The sequence below is a fragment of the Dipodomys merriami genome, unplaced genomic scaffold (genome assembly GCF_024711535.1).
Source record: "Dipodomys merriami isolate MVZ:Mamm:240054 unplaced genomic scaffold, mDipMer1.0.p SCAF_11, whole genome shotgun sequence".
In the NCBI taxonomy this organism is placed as follows: domain Eukaryota; kingdom Metazoa; phylum Chordata; class Mammalia; order Rodentia; family Heteromyidae; genus Dipodomys; species Dipodomys merriami.
The window spans coordinates 2660795-2685841 of record NW_027202382.1 but is presented as its reverse complement, the minus strand read 5'-3'; the positions used below and the strand labels follow the sequence as shown (position 1 = coordinate 2685841).

The 25047-nt window shown below is 38.5% G+C and overlaps 1 protein-coding gene across 2 annotated transcripts in view; it reads right to left on the bottom strand.

Annotated features, from left to right (window-relative positions):
* The window catches only part of Adamtsl1 (ADAMTS like 1), a 393459-nt gene that overhangs the window by 153552 nt on the left and 214860 nt on the right, over nucleotides 1–25047 (bottom strand). For both annotated transcript variants that reach the window (XM_070007848.1, XM_070007857.1), the window contains 2 exons: nucleotides 10974–11275; nucleotides 4437–4566 (listed from right to left, as the gene is read on the bottom strand). In XM_070007848.1, the coding sequence (XP_069863949.1) occupies nucleotides 4437–4566; nucleotides 10974–11275 (432 nt within the window). The remainder of the gene's footprint in view (nucleotides 1–4436; nucleotides 4567–10973; nucleotides 11276–25047) is intronic.

Genomic DNA, 25047 nt, shown 5'->3' with positions numbered 1-25047 from the left:
TTCTGCTTTTTCTTGGGCTGCTCATGTCATTGCTATTATAAACCAGGGAGATAAGTGAACTTAATTATTAAGAGTTAGTTCAATGAAAACAAAATTTAATCAAATTTAAATCTTGGAAGTTTTTAACAAAATCATGCTTTCTTTTAAATTAGAAACCTTTTTCACCAAAAAAGAAAGAAAAAGAAATGAAAGGAGAAGGAAAGAATTTGGGTTTTTTTTGTGATTAGTGTAATCTTCAGTGATGATTGTAATCTTATTGTAAAGATGAAGAAAATGAAGATCCAAAAGGGTTCCTGAGGATTAGACAGATAAAAGTGACAGAACAGGATTTGACCAAAGGTCTAAATCTATCTGCCAATACTCTTGCTTCAAAGACCTCAGTGATGAGTAATATACAGTATGATCTCACTGATAGAGGAAACAGCCTTATAGCTATACATATGTTCATAAATGAATATAAATTCATAGACAAAGTCTGGTAGTGGATGTAGCAAACCATTAGTGGTGGTTATGACTTCAGGGAGGAAGAGACTGGTGAAAGGGCAGTAAGTGATATGCTTTCTTCACTGATTACCTCTGCTGGGCGTGAGTTTTAAAGAATGTGACTCTTCATGTGTTACCTGTATAATTAGAGCACTTAGAGAACTTTTTAAAAATTGGTAACAGCAGACTGAGTGATAGACCTTAACTCCTTTCTGGATATTTTTCCCCTTGAGCCAGTCTGACTTACCACTAGAGGGTTGGCAGGTGATGTGGCTTCTAGACCCCAAAGACTTAATGGCAAAGGCATACACAACGATGTTTCTTTCTTTCAACAATGACTTTTTTGTTATCAACTTTGAATGAACATTCTTACTAGTGGCACCCAAGCAAAGATGAACCTAATTTCTTTGGCCAATTTGAGGCAGGGTTGCAAAGGGATCAACATCTGTCCTGCACATACTGCTTTTCAACTCTTCTGACAACCAAACTCTTCCCTGGGTAATGCTAGCAATTTGTCCTTCTTTCTATCAAAGCTTGCCCTTGCACCCTTGCTTTGGAGATGCTTTGTGGTACATGGCTGATAACATGACAGATTGTAAATCTGAAGGCAATTTATATTTCACCTCGGTATATAAGGCCTTAAGCTTAAAGAAAGGAGTCCAATAATGGAACTTTCCACATCATCTGGAAGATGAGAGAGAGGAGGTAACAGAGGGTGGAGGAGAGATAGCATTGAAATCTTCCAGCTATCATTAATACTAGAACCTAAATTCTGCTACTAAGAAATATGGCCTAAAGTCTTTCATTTACATTTATTAAATACATATTGAATATGCTCCTGCTTTATGTCAATTCCTAGATGCCAGAGATACAGACAGGAAGACTGAGACATAAAGCTTACAGCAATGACTCTAAAATTCAGTCTTCCTCATTAGAGAAATACAATGTTTCTCTGCCAATACTGGGGCTTGAACTCAGAACCTTGTTCTCTCATTTGACTTTGTCACTCAAGGCTAATACCCTACCAATTTTGGCATTTTTGTTGGTAAATTGGTGATAAGACTCTCATGGACTTAGCTGCTAAAGTTGGCCTCAAACCATGATCCTCAGATCTCAGCATCCTGAGGAGCTAGGATTACAGGTGTGTGCCATCAGTGTTTGAAAAGAATTATTTTTTTTTTTAAAAAAGTGTCCTAAAATGTAAGTATTACACATATGCACACACATATACCCACATTCAAGCTACAAGAATTCAGAACTATCACAACCTGAGAATATATCCTTCCTGCCATGAATGGCCAATCATGAGAATACAGACGCCAAACTTGGTACAAATTAGGAATGTACTTCCAATACAAGCACTGCTTCATACAAAGTGTCAGGAAGAGCCAACTTTAGTCTTAGACTGTCCACAAAGGCAGAACTTCTTGCCCTACAGGCATTTGGTATATTGTGTGTGACTGGGTAACTCTGATAATGAACATGAAGAAAAATCAGCTTCTAAACTAGTAATCAGTAGGACTGGAAACTGTCTGGCAAAGCATGGTGCCTAGGGCCATCTCCCCAGAAACCAAAATCAAGATGTACAAGATTTCTGTATGGCCTGTAGAATCATTGTGCTTTTCTTTTTAAATTTTTTACTAGGTTACATTAGTTATACAGAGAGGGAGATTTCATTATCTTTTTTTTTTTTTTAAACACATCGATATTAGCAAAGACTTAAAGGCTCCCAATATATACTGAACGTTGGGGCCACTCAAAAGATGGAAATAGTCCCAAATGGACAGAAGGCATGTGGCAAAACAGTAAATGTTGTGCCTTTCCTAATCATATTTCCCTTTTTCATGCATTTCTCCCAAGGAGAGAAGAAGGAAATTTCGTTTTCCTGAAATAAGACTAAAATATTTCACAGGAAGGACACTGCTATACATGTTTCATTTTCAAGATGAAAATCTACTTTGGCTTTTGGATAGAGGGTAGAGAGGGTGAGCGATATCAAACTAAAGTGCTCTGGTACCTCTTATTGTTTAAATTAGCACCATTCTACTAAGCATGGCCAATCCAAGAAATCCATGATTGTAAGAGATCTTCCTGTCAATCCAATAGTTGGATGGTGGGAAACCAATGAGCTTAACAGTCCTTGTCTGAGTCAATAAGAAGGTCCTAGTGTAAATTAGGCTTATCTAATTTAATCATGGTTAGCACTTTTGAGGATAGGAAATAACAGTTTAAGTCCATTACTTCTACTGCTTAAGGAATATAACAGGTTTATTGGCCACAGATCCTAGCAGTGATCAGGAGTGCCCAGGTGTAGAACCTTTGGCATTGCCTCAGTTCATTGTAGCATCTGGATGTTACTATAACACTGGAATGTGACTAGCAAGACCCTTCCTGTTTTCAAGGGATATTAAACAAGCAGAAAGAAGTACTGCTAGCTCTCTGATGTTTCCATCTATAGAATAATGAAAATCTCGGGATATTTGACCAGGCCATGGTGATCTTTTTTCTTCTTGTATGATCAGTTTATTTTGCAGATGGAGATACAAGAAATGTCACTTTGTCTAAGACTGCACAGCTAGTTGGTGACAGAGGTAGGATGATTGGCCAGGCCTCCTGACCCCTTAGCTAAAGGGCCAGCAGACTCCAGCTTATTAGATAGACTTTGGCCAAATACAGGAGTTTGCACTTGGTTATTAGCTTCACTCAACTGGAGATCTGGGGGGTGAATACAGATATATGGGACCAGGTGTAGCAAGGAGAGAAACTCATACTCCTTAAGATTCTGTGCATTGAACCTGAAGTTTGCTTGGTTCAGACCTTGACTATTTTACTGTTTACTTCTTGTGGGTCAGGTACTGCTCCAAGCAGTGTTTAGCTGATATTCTGTTTGTCTGAGAACATGTGGTCCTAGTGACCCTATTTGCTTCCACATTTGACAGGGAAAGCTCAGGCCCACAGTTCAGATCAATATACCAAATAACTCTGGGCTAGCACATGGGACTGTGTCTCTATTTGAATAGAGAAGACCCATACTATGGCTCCATTCTAATGTACAAAGAAAAGAATCCAGCTGGCTGAGAGTCCATTACCAATGGACTATTGGTAATGCCCCAAAGCAACAAATGCTTCTTTTGTGATATCCTTTGCAGAAAGAAGAGAAATATCATTCAGAAATGGCACTCTTTTCATATCTAGGATATGACCTTATCTAATAACTGTTTTTCATCCCATCAGCTATCTGAAAAGTCTATATTCGGTTCTTTAAACATCTTCCTTCTAAACCAGAATCATGGATGAAGTTTGCTCACAAAGAAAGTACCTAAAAAGCAAATTTCTCGAGACACCATAAAATTATGTGGACTGAAGCAGTGATTGGATTGATTAACTAAGACTCAAGGTTGGGCAATAATGAGACCCAGGCAGGGCTGAACAATGAAATGCTCTAATTGATTTTACGCATGTGGAATGGTACACATACATCCCTAGAGCATGCTATAATGAATCTGCATGCTGTGTGCATACGGATTTCACAGCGGGTCAATTATACCACCCAGATGCTTCAGTTCCGTAGACCCTGTAATTTGCAAGCCACTTCATTTCTGTGGTGTGAGGGCTTGGGACACAGGCTAGAAGGTGGCAGAGACCGTGAAGTCTGTGGTCAGTTTATTTTCTCTTTAGGGAAAAGCAGTAGTGTGACACGTGCACATACCAGCCATGCCATAAGCTTTTTCAGTGCCTACCCTCTTCTGGACTCTGTGTATGACCATTGACTGGGCTGGAGTTCCAAGGCCCTGGTTTCAATTAAATTTAAGTGGATTTGACTAGGAGTTTGAACTGATGCTAATTGGTTTTCAAAACACTGGGTAACAATAAGTGTTCCGGTTTTGCCCATAGAGAGATGCACCCGTTCTGCATATGCTCCTGCCTGGCAGTGTAGGCATCACGTCTCTTACCTTGCTGGGCAGGGATCCAAATTGCAAGATTTCAGGAGCTGTGGGGGCCGGCGGCTGGTCACGCACAGGTTCTCATCAGCAAGCTCCCGGGTCTGTTTGTTCAGGCAGCTCACCACAGCCTCCTGGACACCTGTGCACAAATCACACTGTCAGGCCAGAGTGCAGTGTGGGCATGTGTGGGGGTGATGAAGTGTAGACAAGGCAGTTGGTGGGAGGTCTCTGTAATCTGTAGGACTCTTGCTACAAGTGAGAGGTTGTAGCTTAAAGCCCAAGACTGCCAATCTTGTCAGACATCACCCAATCTAGGGCTGGGATTGCAACTCAATGGTTAAGCAGTTGCTTAACCATGTATAAGGCCCTGGGTTCAATGTCAGGTAGCAAAAAGAATAAAAAAAAATCTCTCAGTACAAAAAAGGCTTTTAAATATGTGGCTTCTGTAGGCATAGCCCCACCAAAGACAGACTGCTCCTGAAAAGTTGAAATGCTTCAAAATGCCACCAATCTATAAAGCCACTGATATTGAAATGTGATAATTTAATACAGAAGGAGCTTAGGGTGACAGGTCACCAAAAAAATATAAAGGAACAAAAAAAATCCAAGTGCCCAAGACCTTCATATATTATAGTTCAGTTATTAAGATACTGTTGGATTTGGAAGGAAAGCCCAAGGCCATGTTTTAATATCTAACATGCTGTAAACTACTGTGCTCTTGGGCCATGAGTTCAAGACTTCAGCCTTGACTCATTTTCTTTTGACTCTGATTCATTTCTTTAGTATATTTAGGGTCACTTTGTGTGTTGAAGCAAAGCGAATAAGATATATAGTATGTACAGCCATTGAGAAAAGTGTTCTAAGGGACACATGTACACCCAACTTTGACATTAGTACAACAGGATTTCAATCAGTAACTGGCCCAGGTAAACTTGGCAGGTCTGTTAAGGTGATCTGCAGGAGCTCTTGTGGAGACTTTCATGGCATGGGGAAACACAAATGGGCGATACATTGACCAGACTTTTATGTGTATTGGGAGGGGGGTAATGGTTGTTCTTGGGGTTTGAACTCAGGGTCTGGCCTGGGTACTGTCCCTAAGCATTTAGACTTAAGGCTAATGCTCTACCACTTTGAGCCACAGCTCCATTTCCAGCTTTTTTGGAAGTTAATTGGAAATAAAGAATCTCACGGATTTTGCTGCCTGAGCTGGCTTTGTACTATGATCCTCAGATCTCAGCCTACTAGTAGTTAGAATTACAGGTCTGAGCTACCACAAAAGGGTTTCAATTCAACAAGTTTCTAAGTATAATGCATCTTGATCAATGTCACCCCTTTCATCATTCCCTCCCCCTATCTCTTCCACCCCATCCATCTCATCTATTTACCTGGTTCTATTTTCATATATGTACATTGACCAGACATTGTATTCTGTTGCTTATGGTCACAATAACATTGCTAGTACTCACAGAGTGTCTGTCGTCAGCCAGGTGGCATAGCTAAATACTTGCCAAGCACATTCATTCCTCTCAACAATTCCATCCCATTTTTGCAAAACTAGAAATAGAGCTTTAGAAGGGTGAAAGGACTTGTCTGAGGTCATACAGTTATTAAATGGCAAAGCTGAGGGTGGTTATGTTCTTAGCAATGTTCTCAACCATATTAACATTTAAAAATACTAAGAGGTTGTCCTATCTGCTTCCCTGGAGATCTTCAGAAATAACCAAGGCATTTGTTTGGACTTCAGTTTAAGGGAAAAGATGAGACAAGACATTCTTGCTAATTTGCTTTTGGCCATACATAATTATCTATAGCAAGATACCAAAAGATATCTAGCTGTAGTTAGGTATTTGTATGTTGTTAGTGCAGTTGGTGACTATCCATGGAGTTATACAGAAATAGCACATATTTCCCTTTTATTTTTGCTTCTTCATTAACCAGTACCTGTCACAGTACCTTATTTGCTAGCCCTGTGGCTATCCTCCTCCCCTCTACCCAGTGTTTCTACACCAAGTTCTCACTGGAGAATGCTTCCTGAGTTGATACTGAAGTGGTCTAGGTCACTCAGCAATAACATCATTTAAAAAGTGACATTCTAAAACCAGAATCCAAATCTACTTACCTTTTCATAAGTATGATAAATCAAACACTGTTTTGGTTTTGTTTTGAATCACAGTAGTTGTCCTGTGGCTATTTTATTGTTTTCTATTTTTCTGTTTTTGAGTTGGAGTCTTGCTGTGTAGGCTAGGTTAGGTTATCCTGGAACTTATTATACAGCTCAGCCGGTCTCAACCTTGGAATTCTGCCTTAGTCTCTGGGGTTCTGGGATTACAGATGTTCCCTGCCATATTTGGCTTGCAGTTTTTTCCCCGTTTTCTTTTTTTCTTTGATCAGTTTCCTAATTTAATTTACATATGTGATGGTCAGTTCTGGGTATAGAATTTGAGCTTTATGTTGGATATTCAACTCTCTCCATCATATTCTCCATCTATACCACTGACTATAGGAAGATCTTCCAGTTGTAGTGGGATGAGCCATTAGAAATTTACAGTGTGATGACAAAGGAAACAATCCACAAGAGATATCACATGGGATGACAAGCCACTAAATGTCCCTCCCTATCCGATACAGAACTTAGGGCTGCTGTTTTCTATTCAGTTGTCATGGCATTTATGTAGAGTAGACTCCCTCATTTAGAGAAACTTAATGCTGTTCTAAAATAAGATATATTTTGGCTTCATTCAGCTGTTGGAAACCTTTTAAGAGTAGGTTGAAGATCTGAAGTAAACTGACCATGGGGTTTGTCATGTATCTTGAAAATGCTTGTTTTAGGTATTGTGAGGGATGTAACCACCTGTTTCTACTTGGTAAATTATTTTTAAAATAGGTTTTAAGCTCTTCTAAGACTGTAAAGGTGGGGTAGTAAGGACTAAGTTTCTAAAAAGTTATTAGCAATCTCTTTTTTTAGAATTTATATTACTGCAGGACATTAATTATAGCCAAAGTTCAAAATCACTTATGGAGCAGTTAAGTGCAAAGATTAAGAATCATTGCAGAGTTATGAAATTCTAATCTAGGGCATTATAAACAACAGAAGAATGAAATCTGTACCTATTGTTCCTTCTTCCTTATGAGTCCTTTCTCCCTTTACTTTTCTCTGCAGCCGTGTGCTGTCTCTGCTGTCAGAGGACTAGTTACCTTGGCATTCTTAGATGAGGCCTTCTATGGTGGGGAAAACTTAAAACAGAGTACCTGGGACCAGATCTTTGGCCAGCCCCCTGTGTAATGGTATGTGATCCCTAAGAAGCAGAGTGCTCAAGCAGCAAGCAATGGAGGTTCAAGGGATGTAGAGTGGAATACCTAGAGGAAGAGGCACTAGAAAGCATGGCTGCCTGGAGTAGGGAACCATAGGAATAACTGGTAGGACTATGGCTCTGACCTTATCATAATACTGGTGAAGAGACTAGCAAGGAATGAAGATGGATGTTAGCCTCAAGCTGGTGTCCTTTGTATAAGGGCTACAATGCCCTAAAACTGACATGGTAAACCAGCATAGAGTCTGTGCTTAAGTATAGTGTGCTATGATTTTAGGTTGTCCTTTTTTTGAGAAAAGTAAAGGGAGAAAGGACTCATAAGGAAAAAGGAAAAATAGGTACAGATTTCATTCCTCATTTTTGCTAAAGTCAGTTTCAAGATTTTTTAAAGCTAGACTTTCATGTGGGTTTTAGGATCTAGGAGTTCAACATCCTAAAGCTGCTAAGGTTCAAAACTGGTTTCCTTGACAATACCTATCAATTTACATATGGAAAATCAGGAGGTAAGAAGACACAGGACACAGATCTGAACAGGTTAGGCTCACTTTCTATCTTCCAGAAAATGGGATTTTCTGTGTCTATATCTCCAGAATGGCATATTTGTTATATGTTATTTGATGACAGTTCAAAGAAACACAACCCCAGCTACAGACTAACTTACTAACTAGTTCCTTCTGCTTGCTACCTTTGCTAGGTGAAAGGTTACTTTTGTGGTCTATTTGATTTCATCTCTGGAGATTATAAAAACAATAAAATCAGCTTGGTTATTTCTACAACTGCAAATTGGCTTAAAAGCTATTTGTTAATTCTGCATGTTTTTTGTTGGTATGAGTAATATATATATGTATATATATAATCTTGTGGGTTATATTTTGGTGAAAGATCAAAGTTGGTAATACAATATTACTGACAAACAATGCCTTGCAAACATGTATGTCTCATATATTGAAATATTTGTTCATGCCTTTGTGCATCAAATGGACCATAAAACCCAAGCATATTTTCACCACTTTGGAATTTTCAACTCTAACATTTTAGGTGTAAATATATGACCTTGGCAAAGTGACATAACATACAATAACTGTTGGTTGACAGTAAAGACCTAGGAAATGTTTAGTATCTTTTCCTTCCTTTAGATATAAAGGGCACAGAATTTATGCTACCCAAAGACAGTTCCTACGACAAGAGATCAATTGTATCTCAATCCTGGAAATTGTATTTCTAAATTGGTTTCTTCTGAGAACATTTGAAACTAATACATTCCATGTATATGCTAGACTTTCAATGTTAAACTCCTGGCTGGTCAGTAGAATAGTTAGCCTCTTAAAGATAAAGGTATCTGGTTATTTATATATCTTATTACTGCAATTATTTTTTCCACCTGCTCATAAAGTTCCAGGCTTGACTTGTAACTGAGAACTATAACTGAGAGTCCAGGAGTGATTTTTTTCAAAGCACATTTGTTTTTGACTAGAAATAATGACCATTCAAATCACGTGATCATGGAAATAGGGAATGAAAATACAACCATCTGAATCTGGAGTTATTTGTTATATTAAAAAGAAAGCAATTGGTCAGGGAGGTACATTTGTGTTACCTCAACATTTGGAAGACTGAGGCAAGAGGAACAAGAGTTCAAGGCCAGCTTGGGTGACAGTATAAGAACCTGTTTCAAAAAATAGACTAAGCAAGAACAAAACCAAACAAATACAACAAACAAAAGAAGCAACTGTAACCACCAGCTACAGAAAGACTTTTCTCTGCACTCTTGGCTCCTGCTTGGCTGAGAGTTAATCAAAGCTTATTTAACACTTCTCCCTCATTACGCATGAAAGAAAAGACATTTTCAAAGTGACTCAAGTGCATATATGAATACAGTTACATTAGATTTGTTCCAGGAAACAGTCTTTAAGAATCATTTGGAAGAAGTTAGATTTTTAAAATACCAAGGGTCTCCATTAAAACACTTCACAATTCCAGGGCTTGAAACTGGAAAATGTGGAAACAAACAAGAAAGTCAAGGACAAGGCTATTAAATGCTTTTTAAAGGACCTGCTGGAGAAAATGGATTCTTTGCTAGCACTTGGTTGACTATTCATTCCATTTTAGCTACATGTGAAAGCCGAAACACATTTATTCTCACATTCTCTAAAAGTTTCCCAAGTGTCATGGTTTAGAATACAGTTTTGAGAAACAATTGTATTACTCTTTCTCACTGCTTAAGTAAGAAACTGCTGGGAATGTGGAAGCTCAGCATGCCCAAAGGGGTTATTGTTGGCCAATGACTCTTCAAGGAATAGGTTAGAACTTCTTTACCTCTCAACTCTTTTGAGGGACATGTCTATATTGGAAGATAGTGGCAATATAAATCAAATATATTTTCCACAGTGGTAAGAAAGATTACCATCTTGAAGAATTGATTTTTCTACTACAATCCTGTTTATAACCCCTGAAATAAAGGATCATTGAAGGGATATGCCAATTAACATTGTTTAATCTTGCCATATTGTCCATATATCCAAGTATCCTATTGTATTCCATAAATGTATATATAAAACTATTAGTCATCAATTATATAAAATAAAAAATTAGTGAAATTATTTTTATATCACCACAGAATATATCCAAGAGAATTTAATACTAGTTAAATAAAATATGCACAAGAAAGCTTGGAAGCTTTGGCTTGGGTTCCTTCTGTCACTTATTAGCTGTGAGATTGTGCACAAGTCTGTCTGGTTTTCTATACTTTGGCTTCTGCATTGTAAAATGCAGTTGCATCAGACACTAATTATTAAGTTATTTTCTAGCTCCTGGTATACACTCTGCTGATCACTTTTCTTATATCCTTTCTTCTTGTTTGGAGAAACAGGTGACTACATGGGAGGGACTCTAACTTGGTCTGGGGGCGATCAGATTTACATCCTGAGTCTTGGTTCACTCTGCATGTCCTGAGGCAAGAACAGAGACAAGTAACACTGAAGGTTGAGAGCAAAACATCAGTGAATGACAAAGGAAAGTAAAGGCATCAGCTGTGTTTTCACGGCAATTGACAGTCTGAGAGCCACTCAGGCTAAAAGAAACCCCTGGGTCTAACACTCAGTGTGCTTGCTTGACAATTGGAATGGCTGCTTCCCCTTCTCCCCAGCTTAGCCTTCTTGAGCCAGAACAGTCAGGTGAGATAGATGCATGCAGAAGAGACAGAAAGGGACATGGAGCCCAGGGGCCCCCTGCTTACCTCCTCCACAGGACTCAGAGCACTTGGTGAATCCCTCATACTCCCAGTCATACAGCTCTTCAAGATCCTGCAGGCCACCCAAGAGCCTGTCTGTGACATCTGGATTAAACTCAGGAATTTCCCCGTTGCACGGTCCTGCGTAACAAGCACGTTGGGATGCCGGCTTGGGTCCTTCACACTCATCAACGGGCAGGTCCGCCACCGACTGAGAGAAAGACAGGAGCACCTGGCACCTGACTATTCGCACCTGGGTCCCCACACCACAGGTGACTGAACAGGTGGACCAAGCCTCTGGGATGAACCTGCAGTTGGTAAGCAAACAAAAGGTCAGGAAGAAAAGCCCCCGGCAGGTGGCCACCTTAAGGGTGGTCATGGGCTGCATGGCACCTGCCTCCAGGGCCCAGAGCTGTCCCAGGATATATTCAGGGCCTTTCCACCCTGTCCCGGGAGGGAAAGGAGCTACAGTTTAGTTCATGAGCTCAGGGCCACTGATGTTAGATTGCTCGCGTTGTGAGTGTCATGTGAACTCTAGCTCCAAGACATTCCAGCCTCAGACCACCTGCCTAGTCTCTGCTCAGCACACCCAGTGGTGGCTCTTCAGAGTCGGCATTCGATGGGTCCTCCTCCCTCTAAATCCCAGCACTTGTGCCTCTTGCAGGATGCCGGCTATTCAGCTATTCTTACAGCAGACTAATACTGATACTAAAAACTATACCAAAATAAGCCTTGGGAGATATAAAAAGGAGATTTTTTTTTAAAGTCTGGATCTCATATTCTGTAATTTTTTTTGCCTTTTTGCTCAATGTGCTTCCCAAGATTTATTTATATGGATAAAGAGTTTTTTTCTTCTTTTTCTTTTTTGTAAGTTTCCAAGAATGGTGCAGTCCTGTCTCTCACACATTCTTTGAATTAGCCTGAACTCCAAAGTCTTTTTATATCATAGAGCAAACCACACTACAGATTTAAACCCACAGACGTGTTACAGTAAATGAGAGGCTCTGTAATCACACGACTTTGTTCAACATCCTCCCCTTCCCACTGCCTTGAAAAGAAGCTATCCTAGTAAGGACTTGTTTTTTTCTCTGAGTTTCTCCAGAATGTAGGAAAACATCCAAATTCAAAAGTTTTCCTTCCCATTAATCAACCATGGCTATAACTGTAATGACCTTGCAGGAAGAACTACGGGAAAAAGCCCAGAGGGAAACACTAATGTTTTCAAAAAGTTACTATAATACTTTGGAAAGAAAGAATTTGAGGATAATTTTTTACAGTTTTTCCACGATCCGATTGCTTTCTCACAGAGAATCATGAAGAGGAGGCAAGCAAACCTGGCTTCTTGACCTTGACTTCGGCAGGAAAGGAAAGAAGTGATAAGCAAGTTATAGTTTTAAATCCTAGCAAGTGCAAATGGTTCATCTCTGGTTCATGGAAACTGAAATTCTAACAGCAAATCAACCTAACTTTTCACAGTAGAAAGAAAACACAGCAAAGATGCTCCCTGGGTCTGAGCCTGGGCTTCATGTGGAGCAAAAGTGGTCTGAGAGGGCCAGCCTTTTCCAAATCACACAAACTACCCTGAAGCATGGCTAGAGACCTTCCCAGAGAGGCTGGATTCCAGCTATCTTTAAAGAGTCATCTAGTAAGAGAGAACAGGTGCAGACAAAGAGAAATGCATAGTTAAGCCACTAAAAAAAAATCTAAGACAGAAATATAAGCAAATGATTATTGTATCAACTTGACATAGTGTAATGAATAATACTTCTTTAATAATGAAGAAGCCAATTTTGTTTTCAAATAAAAAAGATGGGCAGATCTCAGAAAGAACTGCACCCTATTGATTTTTCCTAAGCATTAAGGACTATTGTAGTGTTACCTGTAATAGCCCTATTCAGTGACTACCATAACAGAACAAGGGTCAGCAAGCTTTTTGTAGGAGACTAGATAGTAAATCTTTTGGATTTTGCAGGCCATGTAGTCTCTGTTCCAACCAAACAACTCTGTCATATACTCAGCTGTGTAAAAGATATAATCAAATGAGTGAGACTCTCTTCCCCTCTTGTCTCCCCCTTTCCCCCAAATGGTGGTGGAAGGTCTGGGCTTGGTTTGTGAGCTGTCGTTTTCCAACCCCAGCTATAAAATAGTCCATTTGGTAAAGATGCCAAATGCACTCAGATTCACAGATAATCCCTAAACTTAGTTTAGGCCTTTGTGTCCTCCATCACTTCTCACACGTCTAAGATATAGAATAACCTAGTTGATTGGTTTGGTTTTTTTCTCCCAAAGCGAATCCCAGATGGAATCCAGAATAGAAATGATGCACACGCTAGACCCTCAGTTCTCCATGTCTATACCACCAATGACTTTGCATTTGGACTCTTTCCAGAACCAGTATGATACCACCAAAGCTCACAAAGTAGAAATTATAGGCTACTAAACTCATGTGAAATGTAGCGATGGCTAAGGCACTTATATGTCCATGTGTATGCATGTGTGGAAGTTCTAACCATCTGGACATTAGGGTTAATAGCAAAAAAACCCCTAAACATCTGCTTTATGCTTCCCCAATGAGAGTCTTATCAAATGTAAACGCAAAACAGCCTCACTGGCATATCTGCAAGCCACTCTCCCTAGGTCTTCGTCAAGTTCACACCAATTAAAGACAATTTGGTTTTAAGTGGTGCTGTCTGCTGGCCATCATCTTAATTTCTCTAGTGCATACACTGTATGATATAGTCTCTCTTGTTGAAGACAGGAGATTATACTTCAAAAGAAAAATATCTGGTACTGTAAATAGCTAAATGAATAATAACTGTTTGTTCTTATGAAACTTTGCTCCACATCCTTACATCTCCCAACTCCAAATTTACTGTTTTGAGTCTTCTGGCCACAAGTGGGAGGAAGCAAGGTCATGGAAAGGGCAGCAAGTTAGGAGGCTTACATGTAATATTTAGAAGTCTTTTTTTTTAATAGCACTTGATGAGCTAGAATTTTTAATGTGAGCTCTATAAAGTGGAATGGCATCACTTTTGTTTTGCCCAAATCACTATATTAATCATTTTGGTGTACAAATATAGCAATAAAGGGTGGGGGGAGATGGGAAGAGATAGGAAGGGGAAACAAAGGAGGAGGCTACAATGCTTGATAAGAAATGTCCTCATTACCTTGCCCATGTAATTGTAACCCCTCTGTATGGTATTTTCACAATAAAAAAGTTCTTATTATGGAAGTTTACTTTGGATAATTTAAAAGTTCTCTTTTTTTTTGCTGTAGTACTACAGATAAATAGAGAAGTGAATTCTTTAAAAGATGAATGTAAAATTCAAAAATGATGATATGACTCTGACATTTAGTTTTTCCATCTCTAGGAAATTCACACACACACACACACACACACACACACACACACACACACACACACACACACACACACACACACACACACACACACACACACACACACACACACACACACACACACACACACACACACCTGGCAACTGAATGATTTATGCTTTGACCTGGTCTTCTGTTTTCAAGTATAATTGTTCATTAGACAAAAAGCTTATGCTTCAATTAGAGTTACTACTATAGTCTCTTCTATGAAAAAGAAATTAGTTATAATCAAATCTACTTGTAAAATCCCTAAGTGGTTTAGTTTATTAGTGGCCACATGGAGTCAGACGCATTCATTAAAATAATATTGTCTCATCATTTTTAAGCCTAATCTTCTTTTTGTACTTAAAAAAAAAAGTTTGCAGAGTTGTTTCTTCTAATTCTGGGTAATCATAGAAACACTAACAGAATAAGATCCTTAGGACAGATGCAGATATTTAATCCTTGGTTGGACATCTGGACATCCGAAGAGGCTTTGGACAGCTGAGAAAAAAAACCAAAAAACAAAATTTGCTGCTGGTGAGAAAAGATGCATGGGACAGGGATGGGGACAGGGACAGGGACAGGGATTCCTCATGGGACAGGGACAGGGACAGGGACACGGATTCCTCTCTGGTCCGCATCTGCTTTCCACTTCCATATGTTATCAGAAGACCTATATGAAGCCATGATTATATAATATCTTCCAATGAAATTAATAGAGATTTAAAAAAATACTCCAAAATAAATTTAAAAAACAACTTTGGAATATTGCAAAGGGAAAGCAACTCTTCAGCTGAATCACTTTAGGAATTTTGAAATTACTTGTAAAATCTGTCATTCTAAGGAGGCTTTAAAAATGATTATTTAAAGGAACTAGATTTGGAACAACAGCTACCCCAAAGAACATGCTACATTCCCTTAGGACCGTACCTAAATTATTCCAGATAAATGGGAATCTAACTTATTATGAAAGATCTTTACTTAAGGATACTCGGTCTGAATGTGGAATTATGAAAATGTTTCTTAATCATTGTTGGTTTAGGATTGCTCTGGAGCTGCAAATAATTCATGCTGGTTATGCAACCCATATTGCAAAAAATGTTATTAAGTATCCAGGGCACAACTCCACACACAACTCACAGCAGGGTTGGTTCCTTTCATCCTTACACATCATGCTTGTGTTCTGAGAGTCGTCAGTAATGTAAGGTTCCCCAGTAGCAAATGAAGAAGAGAATACAACTAAAATAACAAAGGCTAATTCTGACAGAGACACAAGTGAAACTAAAGAAAAAGGCCTTTGTCTGATTCTGCTGAATAATAAGATCTTGAGGGGGAAGGACCCATTTCAAACACATAGGGCAGTTTGGGGAAGGCTATATTTAGGTGACATTTTTCAAGTAGCAGATTTCATTTTCTCATGTTAATGAGGAATTTCATTTTGGGACCTTTTGAGAAGGAGCTGGCTGTGCAAGAATGCTTTAATGGCTTTCTTGCAGAAAGTGCTAGAAGTAGGAGAAGAAAAGCTGACTGCATTAAAGAGCACATTTTCCTTTCAAAGAGACTTTATACCAGAAGGAAATGTCACAGGAAGGAGTTCTCTGAAAGCTTCAATACATACAGAGATTGCTGAACTCTTTCAAAGCTTGGAAGCTAACATCATTGAAAACTTCAGTTTTCATTTCTCTAGTCTTTCTCTAATCTGGTCAGATGAGATCAGAGTAAGCTTACAGGAAGGGTCTGTTGATCATCAGGAAGTTTCCCTTCTTTAACAGTAAGAGAGAAGTCAGTGGGAAGAGTTAATGATCAGTTTCTAAGAATAGTGGCCTTATATTGCTTGCTATTCCTGGCAATCCAATGGCTATCTTGTTCCCAGTGGTATTCAACACAATTGACCATAGCTTTCTTCTTAAAGTACTTTGTCCTCTTGAATTACATGACTCTAAACACTCCATTTATTTTCTTCTGGTCATCTCCTTTCTCAGGTCTTTTCCCTGTCCTCAAACTAAATAAAATGTGAATTTGCTCTCTAATCTATCTAACAAAGAACATAACCAAGCACCAGAGGCTGACACACCTGTAATACTAAGCTCCACAAGGGAGGCTGAAATCTGAAGATCACAGTTCAAAGCCAATTCAGGCACGAAAATCCATGAGACTCTAATCTCCAATTAGCCACTGAAAAGGCAGAAGTAAGCTGTAGCTCAACTGGTAGAACACAAGCCTTGAATGAAAAAGCTAAGGGACCTTATCCTGTCTCTGAGTTCAAGCCCCAGGACCGGCACCCTTCCCCCCACCTCCAAATTCCTATAGTGCTTATCATATACCAGAGAATATTAGAAGTGCTGTACAAATCAAAGTTGTCAAATCTGAACAGGAACCTAATGAGATAAGGACTATTACTTGTACTTTTGTATTTCAAAGACACATACAACCAAAAATATTCAAAATGGTGCTCTTGATTTCCCAATTCAGCATTGTACTCATTTTCAATTTTCTCCATCATAGGAAATGATTTTACTGACTGCTCAGCTTAAAAGTCAGGGGTTATTTTTAAGTCCCCAGTTTTCCTCATTTCTCACTCCCAACTGATTGCCAAATTCTATTAATTGTCTATTGAAAACAATGTTTTTTGTTTATATTGGAACAAGGTCTCACTATGTAGGGTCAAACTTAAGATTCTCCTGTCTCAGCCTCCTGAGTTCTGGGATTATATGCATGTACCACCACACCTAGCTTGAAAATAAATCTTAACATTATTTACTTCTCTCTGTCACCACCAATACCACTGTGTATTGGTAGAACAATTACAAGTGATATGAGCACTTACTACTTTTTGTGTTTTACTCATTGTTTAGAGATGGGTAATGTTGGATATAATGTGAAATAGGCGAAATAGATTAATGAATGTCTTTTCAGTGAAATTCTGGCATTGTCTAGTACTATTTCAAGGTGGTCTAGCTCCATGGGAATATAAGACTTGGATTGTCTTTGGCTAGTCCACTATGTAACAGCATAAAGACACACATTTCCTTGTAGAGTTCTGGTGGAGATGCAGATGTTTCTTGCCCACAATGATGGAAATTTTTTCCTGTTCATGTCAATGCAAATTATTTTGTCTGTTGGAAAGTATGAACTTTTCTAAATCCAATCCTCATTTGCACTAGTTTTAATGTTTTAACTAGCTTCCTGAATAATTCATGAGGTTAAAAATCTTTTGACATGTGTTTGTTCTATATTTGTATGATAGTCATGATTTCATCTTTTTGAAAATTGTATTTTAATAGGATTCTTTTCATCCCAATTTCTAGATGGTAACATCAAGGCACAGAGATTTCTGAGGTCACACTGTGGACTACAGGGCAATTAGGTTTTGAAGTCCAGCAGGATGCTCCTTAATGGGTCCCTCACTGGGTGCCTGTTAGGTTGCCATGGAAACCATAACCACGGATGCTAACACTCACTCTTCTGGACAACATAAAGAGACAAAGGCCTGTCTTCTTCCTCTATTCCCCTTTACAAGTCCATTCTTCACTTTTGGGCCAGGGGATCTTAAAATAGAAAGCTTGCAATTGTCCCAAAGAAAAGACAAACTGTCTCCCAAGGCTATAATACACCATATTCCATCTTCATTGCTCAGTGGTCTCTCTCCACTCACTGCCTTCCAGCTACTGCTACTTGTGTCACTTTTCATTTCCTTCAATGTGCACAGCCCTTGACTCAAATTTGTGCATATGTGAATCATTCATTGGATGATTCTCTTCCTGTATGTCTCAGTGTAGAATAACTCCTATTTATCATCAGGCGTCAGCTCACCAATCCCTTCTTAGAGAAGATTCCCCACCCCTCAGACTGTTGAGATTCTGTTAGCCTTCTGAAAGCCTTGCCATTCTCTGATATCACTTGCCAGTGTCTTATAATCTTTATTCAATAATCCTCTCCCTTATCAGGCCAAATCTTGTGATAACAGGACTTCATATAAAAGTTGTTAATAAATACTTCTTCAAACGAGTGACAAAACTGATTAGGGACTGCTTTTATCAATCACTTGACATTGGTCTTATTCTTGGGCCCAACAACTGACCCATGATAGATGAAGACAACAGCCCCCCAAAATTCTAAGAAATTAAAGAATACTTCTTTGTTGTAGACATTGGCACAAGGAAACAATCAAATAAAACCCCCATCCTTTTCCCATTATAAGAGTTTCTTATGGTCTTTAAGTTATTGCACCCAAGTTTTGTATCTGTGATGGGCTTAGTCAGCCATAATTTTTTTTTACATTTTTTTATTGTAAAGATACTGTACAAAGCAGCCATAATTTTTTTGACAGTCTTCCACAGTGTGTGTTGGTCTTATTTCATCTTGATAGTTTGTTTGCTTATCATTGCTTGAGACAAGTTTAAATTCTATGGCTAACCCACTTCAATGAAATATCAAGAAACTTGCTATTTTATAGAAGAAAAGGGCTTTTAGACAGACTCTGACCTTACTTGTTCATACATGATTCTCTGGCTAAAAAAAAAAAAAAATCACCTTATCTTATCACCAGCTACTGAGCAGGGAAGGCTCTGCTGCATTTTGGAATGATTCTGAGGGTAAGAGGGAACGGTGGAAAGCTCTTATCATTTTTTATCTACTCTTTAAAACTCAACATATACAAATTTGTTTTGGAGGAAACGAAGATAGGTAATTAACTGTCTATAGCTGCTATGTAGGAAGCCATGAATAAAAAATGAGGACATGACACTTTTTTGAGACCACCTTTCCTTCCCTGTGTTTTTCTGACCTATACGGACAGAGCTTGAATTGAAAGTTTGCTTTTCCTTGAAGATTGTCTGCTTATTTGAAAAGCCATGTCTCTATGGGATGCTGATCCATTACAGTAGACAACACTATCAGTGCATTTGTAGTTCTCAGCTTCATACCAGGATAAAGCTTTAAATTCACATTATTTTCTCTGACTTTGATACAAATCTGAAGTATTGTAAACTCAGAATACTTTTCGTGAACCGTTTCTTCTTCAAATGGAGTGAAATTAGTTTATCTTGCAACTTTGCAAAGGTTTCTTTCCCTTAATTCAACAAGTTTGGCAAAGCTTTCCAATGAAAAGTTCAGTTCATTAAAAATGACCTTAATGGACTTAACATATATTGGTGGTGACAGGGTCCATACTTTATTTTGGCACACAAGGATCCCATTAATTTGTCTTTGTCACTCTCTAGGGCTCAGCTGAGTAACAGTTCAGATTTAGCTTTCTCAAAGTAGCTACAGAATGAGCAACAGTGGTGATGGCGGGAGGGGCTGACAGATTTAGAACTTCTTGGATTGTAATAAAGGCTTTTCTACTGACTACATAAAAATGGCTCTGTCTGCTCTCCTGAGTTTATTATTGATTTGGCTGTCTCTGTGCATGCTGGGAGCAGGCAAGGCAAATCAAATATATTTAACTCAGAGGTGGGAGGGGTTGCTTTTCCACCTAAGCAGTTTCTGAATTTCCCTAACTTGCTTTTCCAATTTGTGGAATACATGGGGATCTCTCTCTCTCTCTCTCTCTCTCTCTCTCTCTCTCTCTCTCTCTCTCTCTCTCTCTCTCTCTCTCTCTCAGGTTTGAATTCAGGTTTGCTAAGCAGGTACTCTCCTGCTTGAGCTATGGTCTCCAGCCCTTTTTGCTCTGCTTATTTTTGAGCTAGGATTTCACCTTTTGCCCAGATTTGTCTGAACCTTTATCCTTTCACTTATGCCTCCCATGATAGCTAGGATGACCGGAAGATGCTACCATACAAAGCCTTTTGTTTTCAGATGATTCCTTATGACTTTTTGGCCAGAGTTGGCTTGGAACCTTTGTAGCTGGGATGACAGCTGCACACTACTATGCACAGCTATTGGTTGAGATGAGGTCTCTCAAACTTTTTGTCCTCTTTGGCTACAATCTCCTGAACTCTACCTCCTAAGTAGCTAAGATCACAGGCATGAGTCACCTGTACTGGTCCCAGGAAGAGAATCCCTTTCTTATTCAAGTGAAGGTAATTAAATTTTGTCCCTTAGAATAAATACTGCCCTAAATTAAGAGCATGATGCATTTAAATATGTCCTCAAACAACTGCAGAAATATAGAGAAGGCAGCAAGATGGTGATCACTGAGAACCACTATGCAGGTTTCAGTTAAATACTGTGAGTGTTGCTCACGTGTCATTAGAGAAGATATATGAGGTAGGTACAACGTGTGCTTCATTTCTCTACATAAAATGAGTGATTAATTATTCATTTTAAGGCCCTTAAAGATTCTCTGGGGAGAGGAACACTGCTAAGAAAGCCCCAATCATAACAACAGTTAACACCTATGCCCCACCCCTCTGCATGCCAGGTACTTTACATATAGAAATCCTAAGGACTCTGATGTAGAGTCTGTTATTATGCTTCCTTCACAAATGAGGAAATTGAGACCTATGGGGTCTGGTAACATGTGAAGTGTCTCCCATTGATTCAGCAGTAGTCTTTCATGGGAGTCCGAACTTCTATGCATAACTGCTCTGCCTACAGGGATGATTTATGACTTTTTGATTTGATCCTAGCAGGACTGTATCTTTGTTGGGGCAGACAAATGCACAGCCTCACTACTTACAACTCACAGAGAAGGCAGTTCCACATGTCTCCAAAAAATCAATTTCAAGAACTATAGTTTTTGCAGTATGTTTTCAATATATAGAAAGGAATCACTGAGAAACAGTCATACAAAGTATTTGGTCATTGTGAATGAGGATTGAGTAAACTTCTCCTAAGTACTCACTGGGGCTCTAAGTCAAATTTCTAACATGCTGCCAAACATCAGTTCACATCAACATCGACCACAAGACATTTTGGTGTATATGAGGCACTCTTCTGTCATTTATTTAATATATTTGCACATCACCACATATTGACTTCACTATTCTGATACAGTAGCTCTGAGACAGATCAAGTTTCACATATGGTAGTAAAGAACTCAGGAATTTAGTAAACTCATATTCTTTAGAAACCAGCATCACAAATACATACCTAGTTGTCAATTATACATTAATTAAAAACAAAAATATTTTTGAAAATGAACAGTGACAGATTTAATGTGGCAGATGCTCTCTTAATCTGACTTCTGCTGAGTCAACTTGCTTATTTGACTGACAATCTCTATTTTTCTGCAAGCCATAGACACAATGCATTGACCAAGGCCCACTAATCACGGCTTAGTTCTTTTTTCACTAATTGTATGATAGAGCAATTATGCACCCACAACTAGAGACATATATTGACTTACTAGGTCACTCATTTTATTTCCAAACAGGTAGATACTAGATATACTTGTTGTAATTATATAAATCATAGTTAATAAAATGCTAAGTAATAAATGGAAAAATAGATAAAATTCAGTAAAGAAATGAACACTGTAAAAATAAATAAAAATCCATTAAACATAAATATAAAATCACTTTGATACTTTAGACTTAATAATGCCACATTGTTAAAAAAAGGAAGAAATCTATATCCATGCATATATAAACACTTCTTTATGATTTTTTTGTGGCCTGATATTCATAAGGAGAACGTAACTCAGGTAACCTGTATTAAGAATAGAAACAGCAACACTATCTGGATCTTTTACTGATTTTGATCCATTACATAGTCTTTGGGTGAAATATAAGAATGCATGTCATAATTTATTCTTGAGCCATTCACGTTTTCCAACCACTTGCAAGGTATAGATATGAACTAATGGAAACATGTGTTTAAATAGATGTAAATGCTATTTCAACAAGATAAACGAGACATTTAATACTATACGATCATCATGGTGACTCTCATTGGCCCTTCTTCCTGTGTCTAAATCCTTGTGGGGTCTATTCACACAGATGCATGGCAAGAATTTCCCTTTGCTTCTTACTGAATCAGGCCCTTTGCTAACCTGATGCCATCTGGCATCCAGATATTACTGCAGCCTTTGGCCTGTTTGTTTTCCTTCTGGGTTTTCTCTCCTCTTTCTTCTTCATGCATCACAACAAAAGGTATTTATGGCAATATACTTGAGGCCTGAATATTACATCGAAGTACCCAAATGCCATCCCAACCGTGTAAAACTGTTGACTGATGACTCAGAATCTTATCAAAGTAAAGAACTACACAATCTTACCTATGAGAAGACAACATCATTAAGGCCTATGAGAAGAGAACATCATTAAGGCTTTCTACTGGTGAATACTAGCTATGTGATAGGGATAGGCTGGTTAAAAATAGCTGGATTGGCCATACAGTACCTGAAGGATCCACCATATCCTATTGCTTATTCTGAATCACTGAAGAATGACTCCCAGCTGAAAACTTTCATGAAGAATCTAGCTATATTGAGTTCACAATTGTCTGTACTGTCTCTACTTAGAATATTTTGCTTTAGACACCAGGAAATCTGGAAAGGTAGAGCAACTGAGGCACTCATGCTGTACCTTCCCTTAAGCCTGGCTCCCTTAGCAAATTACCCTATGTGGTATCAGGTGGTCTGTTAATGCTCTCATCTCCAAAAGCTAAGGAAATAAAGTTTCCTTCCTAAGCCATGTCAGATCAGACTTCTGAAGACCAGTTGAATGACTCCCTACTTAAAAATATTTCTTTAAATACCCTAGATATCACCATTGTATCATTTTCTTTCCTAGAGAAATTAAGCTCTCAGAGGGGTCAGAAGGTGGACTTGCCTCTAAGTGCTAGAGTATGTATCAACCAAGACTCAAAGAAAGGTATTAACACAAGAGATGGAAAACTAAGTATCAGTCGTTTGTTAAGCTAATACCTAATTAACATATGTAATTAGACTATGACAGCGTAGTTTTGAATTTTTAAGAGTTTAAAAGCTATTCCCATATATTTTCCAACATGGTACACAACTGCTCAACTCAACATTCTCATTATCTGGAGGCCAACTGAAACACAACAACAAACGAACACCATAGTTTGGATTATAACAGAAGATAATTCCATGAGCATTTTTTTCCATTTCCCCTTTCTAGTGCTAAAAGCTGTCAGAAAAATGCAATTTCCCGGAATCTTAATTACAGAAGTCTGTGTCTAATCACTGTTCCTTCTGTGTTAATTGGTAGCAAGGATTCCTACTAATTTCTCAGAGACAACCTCTGAAGCAAGTTTACTATGCTGGATTTATTTACAAGGCTGTGCCTGATGAGTTTCATTGGTTAAAGCCTCCATCTGCTTAGTCTTAGTTTGGGGTTTGGATCTTAGTTTGTGCATTGTCCTGCACAAAGGGAGAGCTAGAAAATATCTTGCTTAAAGATCCTTCTGCTGCTTGTCAGAAAACCCCAATAAAAACATATGTTTGAGTAAAGACAAACTGTAGTCACCAGGGGAAAATCAGCTCAGAGGGTCTGCCTCCCACACGTGGGTTAGGAATTCATTTCTGCATACCAAGGTAATACATTCATCCCAACATCCCTTTTTACATTCACCCCATATCCCTACCTTTTTACCACATGCATCAGACACATCACAAACATACCATCTGTTGCTGAGGAACAAAACCATGAGATCTTTAAGTATTTCTGAACTGAAGCTGCAGCTTTACATGCCAAATCTATAAGTATATTGCATGATCAGATCCACTCTTCATAGTGATCTCAGTGAGTCTACAGGCTGTTAGCAGTGTTTGCATATTCCACTTGGTGTTTAGTGGAACTGCAATGTCACTTCATTCTTGTGTTTTATAAAATGTTAGTTATTTCTTGGCAATCCAATTTTTAGTCTTTTATCACAGTTTTCTTCTAAACATGTCACAGAGAGGTTTCTTTCCAACAAATTTTTTGTCAGAGTGCTCACCAATTTTTTTTCATATTTGTTGGAGTTACTAAAAGCATCTAACACTCAATAAGGGAATCTCCATATGTTAAGGACTTAAACATAGTGATTGTTCTCTTATTATTTAATGAGACAGGCTGTTGATAATATTTTCATTTTCCATATGGGGAAATACAGGATATTTGCTGCCTTGCTGTAGAACAATGTTAGCTGGAGTCAGCACAAGAGATAATAGTTCTGGGCCACTGTTTCTGCTTCACTGTGACAACCACAGCTTCTAAACATTACCATTTAATTTAAGCAACGTGAGTCTGTTTGGTGGGTGGACGTGCTGACAGTATGTCATTTTTTCATTATACTTTGGAGAATAATTATAGGTTGCTACATACATTTGGAAACGGGTCTAATGTGGTTTAAAAGGAAAGAATTAAGGCCATGCAAAGTTATGTTTTTTAAAATTCAAAATCAATTAAGAATGTGACACTTAGGGTCTTTTCTGGGGCCCAGTGCAATAACCATGTATAAAACGTATTAAAATGTGGAAACCACATATCTTTCATTACATGACTCTGCAGCTGTCATTTATTTCTTTTTGGTAGAAAAGTAATTGTTGTTCCGAGCACAATTGTATACATTTCCTTTACACTGAACTAGTATTGCAATTACAATTTACTTCAGCTCAGATTAATCATGCCAAGATGGCAATTCTGTTACACTAAGAGTAAATTTTAATAGTCTAAAATGTGGCTATTGTTTCAATGGCAGAACTTGTGTTTAGTTACTTTGGGGATTTTATTTTAAGTTTTGGTTGGTCGTGGGGCCTGAACTCTGGGCCTGGACGCTGTCCCTCAACTCTTCAGCTCAAGGCTAG